Source organism: Loxodonta africana, chromosome 3, assembly GCF_030014295.1.
Source record: "Loxodonta africana isolate mLoxAfr1 chromosome 3, mLoxAfr1.hap2, whole genome shotgun sequence".
NCBI lineage: Eukaryota > Metazoa > Chordata > Mammalia > Proboscidea > Elephantidae > Loxodonta > Loxodonta africana.
Window position 1 is genome coordinate 19069464 of NC_087344.1, and position 12126 is coordinate 19081589.

Below are 12126 nucleotides of genomic sequence, written 5' to 3' on the forward strand. Positions count from 1 at the left end.
AAGCACAACCAGAATGCTCCTTAGAAACTAGGATGGCGAGGCTGAGTCTTACACACTTTGAACATGTTGTCAGGAGGGATCAGTCCCTGGAGAAGGACACTGTGTTTGACAAAGTACAGAGTCAGCAGAAAAGAGGAGGGCCCTCGGCGAGATGGGTTGACACAGTGCCTGCGACAACGAGCTCAAGCATAACAATGATTGTGAGGATGATGCAGGACCGGGCAATGTTTTGTTCTGTTGTGCATAGGGTCTCTATGAGTCAGAACTGACTTGAGAGCACCTAACAACAACAACATACCAGGTCTAGGAGTTCCAGGGTGGTGCAAATAGTTAAGCACTTGCCTGATAACCGAAAGATGCAGCTCACCCAGAGGCACTTTGAAAGAAAGGCCTGGTGATCTACTTCCAAAAGGTTGCAGTTATGAAAACCCTACAGAGCGCAGTTCTATGCTGATATACGTGGAATTGCCACGAGTTGGAATCAGCTCAATGGCAACTGGTTTGCTTTTTGTTGTTGTTGTTTGTTTTATAACAAGGCCAAATATGTTTGTTCAAAGGAGGAATTCTAATTTAACTATGTTGAAGGAAAGTAACAGAAGAAAATTAGATTTATGGCTATTGGCAGCCATTTTGCTTAAGACAATTTCAGCTTCTTAGCTCCATTAAATATTTCTGACCCCTTCAAAGTCACTACTCATTGTATTTTAGTTGTAAGTCTCCATATGAGTGTTTGATTTACTCCACAATACATTAAATGTAATTTATTGCCTTCATAGGGGCTTTGGAATGACTAAATGGGACAACACAAGGAAGCATAGCACAATGTGTGGCAGAAGGTAAACATACAGTCATTAACCATCATTCCTCTTATAAGCAGTGTTACCACTCGTATGCATTCCACAGGATAAATGGATATTGAGACATGCCTAGGGTTTCTTCTGATTTAGAGATTTATTACTTAGTAAATTGGTATTTTCTCTGTTGGCTCTGTATATATAACGTCAGTTGGTGATTCCCCATTTTCTTAGTACATGGTCTGAATCTTTTTCCTCTTTCTCTCCTGTGGCTCCCACTTTTCTCTAGCACATTCCTTCCAAATCCACTAGAGGATATGGTGGGGGCAAGGGCAGGGTATCATACACTTCACTCACGTATACTCTGAATTTTATTCCTGGAAGTCAAGAGAGCTGCCTGGTTCTCAGGACAATGTCCAAACTCTTAGGGTGGCTTCTAAAGTTATTCATGACTTGGCATTCCCCGACTCATTTACCATGACTGAATTTTTCACTTCTCAAATGAATCCCTCTCTTTCACTTTCTCTCTCACCTTTTTACATACTATTTTCTTAGTTTTAGATAATTGAGTTGCCTGGACAGTACCATCATATCCTACAAATTTGGCTCACTTCTCCCAGGAAGTCTTCCCTGATTCTCCCCTCCAGATTCTGTCAGAAGTTCCTATTGTATCCTACTCTTCCTCCTTAAAGGTTCATATTGCATTCTATTGAAATTACATGATCAATATTTATCTCCCACACTTATCGATAAACCCCAAACTATAGGAATCATTCCCCTCGGACTCACCATTGTATGGCCAGGACCCAACATCAAGCCCAGAATAGGTTCTCAATAAATATTTGTTTAGTGCTAAATAGATTCTGAACCAGGGTATATCAAAACTGGTTAGACCAAAAAGATCTTTCTGAGAAGCAGCACAAAACATACCAGAAGGACTCAGTGATTGCAGTATTTGGCAAAATAGTTACAGTACCATCTTGAGATTTCCTTTTAACCTGTTTAAATTAAAAATTAAAATTGGCTACTCTTCCAATCTGTCCCAATTTCAGGCTTTTGTCCAAGACCCCCGAGTTTTAGATTTTCCCCCCTGGAAGCTCCCAGGAGTCCTGGTGGTCAGGAAGATGAGGTGATTTTTTTGCTGATAAGATTCTTCAGGGCCCCCTTCAGGTCCCTGTTCCTAAGGCTGTAGATAAAGGGGTTCAGCATGGGGGTCACTGCAGTATACATTACAGCAGAAGCTTTCTCCTTCATGGCTGTGCGGACAGATGAAGGACACAGATAGACCCTAATCGTGGTCCCATAGAGAAGGGCAACCACAGAGAGATGGGAGCTGCAGGTGGAAAATGCTTTCTTCCTTCCATTTGCAGAGGGGACCTTCATGATGGCCATGGTGATGTGAGCATAAGAGGTCAGAATGCATATGAAGGGAATGGATAACACCATCCCTGCCACAATGAACACAAAGAATTTGTTCATGGTGGTGTCAGTGCAAGAAAGCCGGAGAAGGGGAGTAAGGTCACAGAAGTAGTGAGGAATCTCATTGCTGCCACAGAAAACTAAGCGAACCATTAGGAGGATGTGGGTGAGGGAGATGAAGAAAGAAAACACCCATGGGCTAACAGACATCACGACACAGAGAAGTGGACTCATGGTGGTGGTATAGTGCAAGGGGTGACATATGGCAACAAACCGGTCATAAACCATCACAGCAATTAATATACTGTCCATAATGCCAAAGAAATGGAAAAAGTACATCTGGGTCAAACAGCAAGGATAGGAGATGGACTTGCTCCTGCTTTGGATGTTCACCAACATTTTGGGGACGGTGTTGGTGGTCAGGCAGAAATCAACCAGGGAGAGATTGGCCACAAAGAAGTATATTGGTGTTTGGAGATGGGAGTCTGACCTGATGGCCAGAACTATTAACAGGTTTCCCATGGCTGTGACCAAATACATGCATAGGAACAGAGCAAAGAGGAGATTCTCCTGCTCTGGGTTTTCTGAAAGTCCCAGGAGGATGAATTCAGATGTGCTGGTTTGGTTCCTTAGTTCCATGAGCATGAATCCTCTGCAAGTATTGAAAGGGGAAGTTACACAAATGCTACAGAGAAGATTCTGGGAAGTTAGACCAGGTTATGCCCAGCTTCCCTTCTGGGCTAATTATCCACCAACTTAAATCTTGCACTTTGAGGCATTGACATAGTGTTTATATCAACTCATATATCTGTGGAATAGTCCCCATTCAGACACAGATTGAAACAGTATACAATGCATGGACCCTTGTTGAAAGAATTATTAAATGATATATTTTAGATTAAGATAAATTGAATCCAGAAAGAATAACTGATGCCCAAGATGCAATCACTAGCCGTTAAATTGTATAAACCAACCCCCAAAATTGTATATATGTAGGAAAAATTTGAACACTGGTTCTTAATAGAAATGTGTATGTGGACAAGGTGAATTAAAATTCCATGGCACCCCACCAGATGATTTCACTGGTGAATTCCACCAGGAACTAATAAGTGATTATAGCAAGGTAGCAGCATACAAGATTAACATAGAAAAGTCAACTTATTTACTAATACCAGCAATGTACAATTGGAATTTTGACTCAAATACAACATCATTTACATTAGTACAAAAAAATTAATAAATAAATAAAAGAATTAGGTATAAACCTAACAAAGTATGTACAAGGTCTATATGAGGAAAGCTATAAAATTCTGATGAAAGAAATCAAAGAAGACCTAAACAAATAGAAAGCTTTTTCATGTTAATGAATAGGAAGACTTAATATTAAGCTGTCAATTCTTCCCAACTTCATCTATAGATTCAACACATCTCATTCAAAATCACAGCAAGTTATTTAGTATATACTGGCAAATTGATTCTAAGGTTTGTATAGAAGGGCAAAAGACCCAGAATAATCAACACAATACTGAAGAATAGCAGAGTTGGAGGACTTCCACTAACTGACATCAAGATTTACTATAAAACTACAGTGATTAGAACAATGTGATACTGGTGAAGAAACAGACAAACAGATTACAGGGACAGGATACAGGGCCAAGAAACAGACCCACACAAATATAATTATCTGACCTTTGACAAAGGAGCAAAGACAATTCAATGGAGAAGTGATAATCTTTTCAACAAATAATGCTGGAACAACTGGATCTCCACATGCAAAACAATGAATCTAAACAGAGCTTACATCTTTCACAAATATTAACTCAAAATGAATCATAGAGGGGAGAAGAAAGATGGTGAAGTGAGTGGACACTCCTACTTACTCCTCCAGCAACTAATCCAGTGAACATTGAATAAAAACAAACACAGGCTGAAATCTCAAAACTTCAGATGACAGCAAGGTGTTGGAGGGTTGGAGTGAGTCCAGAACAAGGAGAGAAGGAGAAGGGATCCCACAGAAACTGGGAGGACATACCCACTAACATTGGGAGCACTAGCTCTTTGCAATCATGTTGTGATGGAGCTGAGCCACACTCCAAACAGGGAACACAGAAAGGGAGCTAATATGAGGAAGCTGCATGCTGATTTTTTTTTAAGGTGGCACAAATTGACCAGGGGAGTTCACAGGTTGTGCAACTTGGAGGGGATGAAGGGAAATCACAGCACTCTAAGAGAGTGCTGTTGAATCTCGCTGAGCAGGAACTAGGTCCAGGAGGAACTGCAAGGGCAGCAGGGTGAGGAGAATACTTCAGACTTACAAGTGACACAGAGGAAAATGGCTAACTCCCTGACCACAGCGGAACACTGTGGAAGAACCTGTGCAGGGGCACCCATGAGGAAAAAACATAGCAAGCTCCCTATCTTTGCCATAGAAAGGTCAAGACAACAGTATACATCAGGATCTGTGACCACCTAAACCCCCCCTTCCATGCATGTGTATTAAATTCCAGAAACAAAACATCCGGAACTCCTGAATCAGCACTGAAAAAAATCTAAGGGTAATAGTACCCGATAGTGCTTCTCAGGAAAAGATATCAAGCCCGCTGCTGCTGGGTTGATTCTGACTCGTAGCAACCCTGTAGGCAGAGTGAAGCTGCTCTATGGGGTTCCCAGATCTGTGAGTTTTTGCAGAGGTGGGGTGCCACATCTTTCTGCCATGAAGACGCTGGTGGGTGTGAGCCCTGGACATTTGGTTGACAGCCAGGAACTTGGCTGCTGCACCACTAAGGTGTCCAAACAACATTTTCCCACAAAGATCACAGTTCAAAATTTAAAGTGAAAAAAGAAGATACCAAAATGCCCCAAGTTCAACAAAAAAAGAGTATAATATGCAAAAAAATCACAAGAGAAGAAGGACCAATCAAAAGCAAAACATGAAAAAGAGGAAATTTCTCTTATGGAGGCTCCCAGTACCCAGTGCCATCGAGGTTAATGCAAAGAATTGATCATTTTCAGACTGTGGTGTTAAATGTGTTCAAGGAAAGCAAAAAACTCACAGAAAACAAACTAGTGGAAATCAGGAAACAAATGGAAGGACAAAATGAGAGACTCAACAAGGAAATTGAAAACATAAAACAACAACAACAAAAAAAACTAAAGAGAACATTGGAACTGAAGAATAAAGCAGCTGAATTAGAAAAAACATGAGAAAGATTCAACAATAGAGATGAACAAACAAGACAGAATAAATGAACTAGAAGACAAATAAATGAACTTTTTAAGTCTCAAGAGATACAAGAAAAAAGAGCAAAGAAAAGTGAACAAACCCAAAAGAAACCCAAATGGGACTCAGTTAAGAAATCTAACATTGGAGTTATTGGAATCTCGGAGCACCACGACAATAATAAAGGGATAGGAACAGTTTTCCAAGAGATAATCTGAAAGAATTTCCCAGACCTGGACAGGGAACCAAGCCTGCAAATACACTACACTAACCCCAATCAGAAGAGACACAAAAAGATCAGCTCTGCCATATCCTAATAAGATCATTGAAAACCAAGGACAAAGAGAATTCCGAAAGCAGCAAGAGAAAAGCACAATATAACATACCAAGGTTCTTTCATAAGAACTAGTGCAGATTTCTCCCCAGAATCTCTAGAGGCCAGAAGACAATGGAGTGACATATATAAAATATTGAACCTAGACAATTGCCAAGCAAGAATTCTTTACCCAGCAAAGTTGTTATTTAAAAAAAGGGGGGGGGGGGGCGGGAATCAAGACATTCCCAAACAAAGAGAAGCTCTGGGAATTTCAGCTGATGTGGTTAAAAGCTATGGCTGCTAACCAAAATGTTAGCAGTTTGAATCCACCAGGTGCTCCTTGGAAACCCTATGGGGCAATTCTACTCTGTCCTATAGGGATGTTATGAGTCAGAATTGATTCAACAGCAGTGGGTTTGTTTGTTTGTTTGTTTGTTTCTTTGTTTTGGTAGAACAACTCAGTGGCAAATTCCCAGAGCTTCTGTTTGAGCTGCAAACATCCATGTTGATGATGCAAATCCTAATGAAGTGAGTAGCGTCTCGTGTTTCAAAAGCTTGTGAATGACCACCTAAGACACAATGACAGGTCTCTACTCATCAGGAGAAAAATAATAAGAACATAACCAAAATCTCAGAGAAGAAACAAGTCTACACAAGCTGCAATCTCATCTACCCTGAGACTAGAAAAACTAGATGGTGGCCACTGATCATTCTGACTGGGATCACAATAAATGGTCCTGGATAGAATGGGAGAAAAATGTGAAGCAGAACTCAAATTCTTATTTAAACAAACAAACAAAAATCCAGACACACTGGAATAGTAGAGAACAGAGTATTCCCTGAGACTATAGCTCTGAAAAACTCTTTAACCTAGAACCAAGCCTATCCTCTGAGATCACCTTCTAGCGAAATAGCAGAAAAAATAGTAGAGTGGCATACAAAATAAAGAATATTATCCTTAAGATCAGTGTTCTACTTAAAAACCACCAGTGTGAGACCAAAAGGTTAACAATTACTCAAAAGCAAAGATGAGAAGATAAGGGGGCAGGGAAACTAGAGTAATGGAAATGGAACAAACAGAACATAATTAAAGAAAATGTTGACACATTGTGATGAATGCAACTAATGTCACTGAACTATTTATGTGGAAATCGTCAAATAAGAACCTAACTTGCTGTGTAAACTTTCACCAAAAACTCAATAAAATATCATTTTTTTAATAAAATAATGGCAAAAAAAAAAAAAAGTATGTCTACATTAAGACCTGCACGCAAATGTTTATAGCAGCTGTATTCACAATTTCCACAAACTGGAAACAACCAAGATGTCCTTCAATTGGAAAATGAAGAAACAAACTGTGGTACATCCACAGAGAGAAGTATTATTCCACAATAAAAGAAGTGAACTTTCAAGCCACAAAAGACATGAAGGGACCTTAAATGTATATTGCTAAGTGAAAGAAGGTAGTCCATGGAATCACAGATTTGGAATCAATGTGTGACTATACACATGTAGTACTGCCAACCATGGAAACTCTCCCAAGCCTCAGTGTTCAGTTTTTATTGAAGCACCATCACATATGCATGATCTTGGTCGCCAGTCTCCAGCCTCTCTAGAGTTCAACTGATACCACATGACCAAAGCCCTCACCCTCAATCACATTGTTACAATCTATTGTGACAAATTTCTGCCCTACAACTGTCCTATGTGGTCAGTGCCCACCTGAATCACATTGTGAGACTATCCAGTGTTACCCTAAGTCCCTAGGCAAAAATCAGGCATGACATTCCAAGGGCTTAGAGATTACCTCCCAGAAGCCAAGGGTAAAGTCCAGACATTTTTTGGGGCAAGGTTAAATTATTTGCTGCACAGGCCACCCCCTGGTCTTTGGCCAAGACTCTCTTACAGCAAATGATCGTATGCCCAACATTTGAAGGAGCCACTGTGGCATAGGGGTGTAATTAAAGGAAAAACTCAACTACCCTACAAAGCTATTGCATACATTTTAATATTTTTGTCTCTTGATCTACCACTATTTGTGCCTTATGATAAAGTTGTGGAGAACTATTTAGCAGAGAAATTTGCTGATAGGTAAATCCAGTTATTCAGTAAACCAATCATTCCCATCAGTATTACATCATGAGGGGAATTTAAACTTCCCAATGCATTTGACAATCAATATCAACATTATAATCTTACCAACAATGCCAATGTTACACCTTTAATGCAGTATCGTTAGTAGCTATAACCTGAAAAATAAGAGTCAAAAGTTACTGGCACTCTACTAAAGCCCCATTCAGTCATTATCAATTAGATCAGTCTATCATCACATCATATTACCAAAATGTTTCCCAGAGCATTGCCACTCAGGTTTTCAGGATTCCGTTTGACTTTGTCAGGTTCCAAAAGCAGGGGTGGCTTCATGTGGCAACATGTCGCTTTACCCTTTCAAGCATAATGTATAGATGAGCTAAGAGACAATATTATTGCTTGCTTTGAACCTCTTTTTGGGCACCAATATAGTACTGGGTTTTCCTCACTGAAAAACCTTTTATTCATTATTTTATACAAACGTTATTATTCCTCTTTCCTTCCATGTATAATTAATTTTTACCCCAAATTTACCACCTTTGGAAGGGAAGTTAGGTCTGTCACTATGTTGGTCCAGATTGCTGACAGCAATACTAGCCTAGCAAGTGCCTTCCTTTCAGTCCATTCCCATTCATGTAAGACAGGATTGTATAGATACAGAACTAGTGAGCTATCTTGACCACTAGACAATGTAGCTGCATTCATTGCTAACCCCAATTTTGCTAAATGATTTGAAGGCACAGTCCCCCGTCAGGCTCTTGGGAGTTCTAAAGTAAAGATTTAAACACATAGTTTCAGTTTCTTACTTAGGAGTTATCCCTGCTTCCGTCATCCACAGTTGCAGCACTGGTCCTGGCACCAATTAATTGTATCAGGTAGGGAAAAAATAAGAAAGTTGAGGTGATGTGGGAAAGAATTGTAGAATCATACCAGCATCCTCTTCTAACCTCCCTTCCTAAGATTCCCCAGGAAAGTAGAGGAATTTATCAGGTTGGATTGCTCCCTTGGCCCCCTTCATCTTAAGTGTGAGCACATACTCATGAAGGTAAGCCAGCCCCTATATGCCTTTATTGTTGTTTTTGTTAGGTGCTGTCAAGTAGGTTCTGACCCATAGTGAGCCTATAACAACAAAATGAAACACTGCCCAGTCCTGTGCCATCGTCATAATCATTATTATGCTGAAACCCATTGTTGCAACCACTGTGACAATCCGTCTCATTGAGGGTCTTCTTTCTTGCTGACTCTCTACTTTACCAAGCATAATGTCCTTCTCTGGAGCCCTGGTGGTGTAGTGCTTAAGAACTTGGCTGCTAACCATAAGGTGAGCTGTTCGAATCCACCAGCTGCTCCTCGGAAACTCTATGGGGCAGTTCTACTCTGTCCTATAGGGTTGCTATGAGTTGGAATTGACTTGACAGCAATGGGTTTGGTGTTTTTGGTTTTAATGCCCTTCTCCAGGGACTGATTCCTCCTGATAACATGTCCAAAGTACTTGAGATGGAGTCTCGCCATCCTTGTTTCCAAGGAGCACTCTGGCTGCATTTCCTCCAGGACTGATTTGTTCATGCTTCTGGAAGTCCACATTATATTCAAAACTCTTCAGCAGTGCTGTAATTCAAAGGCATCAATTCTCCTTCAGTCTTCCTTATTCATTGCCTGGCTTACACACGCATATGAGGCAACTGAAAACACTACGGCTTCGGTCAGGCATACCTTAATCCTTAAAGTGACATTTTTGCTTTTCAACACTTTAAAGAGGCTTTTTGCAGATTTGCCCAATGCAATATGTCATTTGATTTCTTGACTGCTGCTTCCATGGACATTGTGGATCCAAGAAAAATGAAACCCTTGACAACTTCAATCTTTTCTCTGTTTATTATGATGTTGCTTATTGGTACAGTTTTGAAGATTTTTGTTTTCTTTACCTTGAGGCACAATACAAACTGAAGTATGTAGTCTTTGATCTTCATCAGTAAGTGCTCTTCACTTTCAGCAAGCAAGGTTGTGTTATCCACATAATTCAGGTTGTAAATGAGTTTTCCTCCAATCCTGATGCCCTGTTCTTCTTCGTAGAGTGCAGCTTCTCAGATTATTTGCTCAGCATACATATTGGATAAGTATGGTGAAAGGATACAATCCTGATACATACATTTCTTGATTTTGAACTCTCAGTATCCCCTTATTCTGTTTGAACAACTGCCTCTTGGTCTATGTACAGGTTCCTCATGAGTACAACTAAGTGTTCTGGAATTCCCACTCTTCTCAATGTTATGTATAATTTGTTATGATCTACACAGTCAAATGGCTTTGCCTAGTCAAGAAAACACAGGTAAGCATCTTTCTGATACTCTCTGCTTTCAACCAAGATGCATTTGACATCAGCATCCCTGTCCCCTTCTGAATCCAGCTTGAATATCTGGCAGTTCCCTGTTGATGTACTGTTGCAACCACTTCTGAATGATCTTCAGCAAAATTTTACTTGTGTGTGATATTAATGATATTGCTTGGTAATTTCTGTATTCTGTTGGATCACCTTTCTTTGGAATGAGCACAAACATGAATCTCTTCCAGTTGGGGCCAGGTAGATGTCTTCCAAATTTCTTGGCATAGACAAGTGAGCGCCTCCAGCACTGCATCCATTTGCTGATACATCTCAGTTGGTATTCATCAATTCCTGGAGCCTTGTTTTTTGCCAATGCCATCAGTGTAGCTTGGACGTCTTCCTTTGGTACCATCGGTTCATCATCATATGCTATCTCTTGAAATGGTTGAACATCAACAAATTATTTTTGGCACAGTGACTCTGTGTATTCCTTCCGTCTTCTTTTGATGTTTCCTGTGTTGTTTAATTTTTCCCTATAGAATTCTTAAATATTACAACTCTAGCCTTGGACTTTTTCTTCAGTTCTTTCAGCTTGAGAATGACAACCGTGTTCTTCCCTTTTGGTTTTCCAACTCCAGTTCTTTGCACATTGCATCATAATACTTTACTTTGTCTTCTCAAGCCACTTTTTGAAATCTTCTGTTCAGCTCTCTTACTTTATCATTTCTTCCTTTCACTTTAGCTACTGTACTTTCAAGAGCCCACCACGTATCTGTCAGTTTGTAGTACTGCTGTGGCTAGTGTGTTTCTCTGATACTTGAAGCTTTGCTACTGGTTTTTGAAATACCAGCAGGGCAATTTTGGTGGACAAATTTCCGTGGAGCTTCCAGACTAAGACAGACCAGGAAGAAGGACATGGCAGTCTACTTCTGAAAAACTTGGCCAGTAGTAACCTTATGAATAGCAGCAGAACATTGTCTGAAATAGTGTCAAGGATTTTATTTTACTTGGATCCACAATCAATGCCCATGGAAGCAGCAGTCAAGAAATCAAATGAGCCAGCACAACTTGTACAAAGCAAGGTCATGGAAGCTCCATAGACACATCCAAACTTCCTGAGGGATGAAATTGCTGGGCTGGGGGCTGTGGCGACCACGGTACTGGGGAACATCTAGCTCAATTGGCATAACATAGTTTATAAAGAAATGTTCTACATTCTACTTTGGTGAGTAGTGTCTGGGGTCTTAAAAGCCTGTGAGCAGCCACCTAAGATACTCCATTAGTCTCACACCTTTGGAATCAAGGAAGAATGAAGAAAACTAAACACGCAAGGGAAAGATTAGTCCAAAAGACTAATGAACTGCATCTACCACGGCTTCCACCAGACTGAGTCCAGCACAGCTAGATGATGCCCAGCTCCCACCACTGACTGCTCTGACAGGGATCACAATAGATGGACCTGGACAGACCTGGAGAAAAAATGTAGAACAAAATTCTAACTCACAAAAAAATACCAGACCTACTGGCCTGACAGAGACTGCAGAAACCCTGAGAGCATAGCCTCTGGACACCCTTTTAGCTCAGTAATGAAGTCACTCCTGAGGTTCACCCTTCAACCAAAGATGAGACTGGCCCATAAAACAAAATGAGACTAAAGGGGCACTACAGCCCAGGGGCAAAGACTAGAAGGCAGGAGGGGACAGGAAACTTGGTAATTGGAAACCCAAGGTTGAGAAGAGAGAATATTGACATGTTGTGGGGTTGTTAGCCAATGTCATAAAATAATATGCGTACTAACTGTTTAATGAGAAACTAGTTTGTTTTGTAAACCTTCATCTAAAGTGCAATAAAAAAAGGAAAAAAAGAAATCAAATTACTCATTGCATTGGACAAATCTGCTGCAAAAGACCTCTTTAAAGTGTTGAAAAGCAAAGATATCACTTTAAGGATTAAGGTGTACCTG

General features: G+C 40.3%; 1 protein-coding gene across 1 annotated transcript; it reads right to left on the bottom strand.

Moving 5' to 3' along the window:
• Positions 1-1910: 1910 nt before the first annotated feature.
• On the bottom strand, positions 1911-3218 carry LOC100665289 (olfactory receptor 1M1-like). Its single transcript, XM_003423268.4, has one exon. The coding sequence runs from the start codon at positions 2856-2858 to the stop codon at positions 1911-1913; it is 948 nt and encodes a 315-aa protein (XP_003423316.4). The 5' UTR covers positions 2859-3218.
• Positions 3219-12126: the final 8908 nt, after the last annotated feature.

Coding starts and splice junctions, on each gene's coding strand:
- LOC100665289 (XM_003423268.4), bottom strand. CDS start 2,858: ATGCTCATGGAACTAAGGAACCAAACCAGCACATCTGAATTCATCCTC.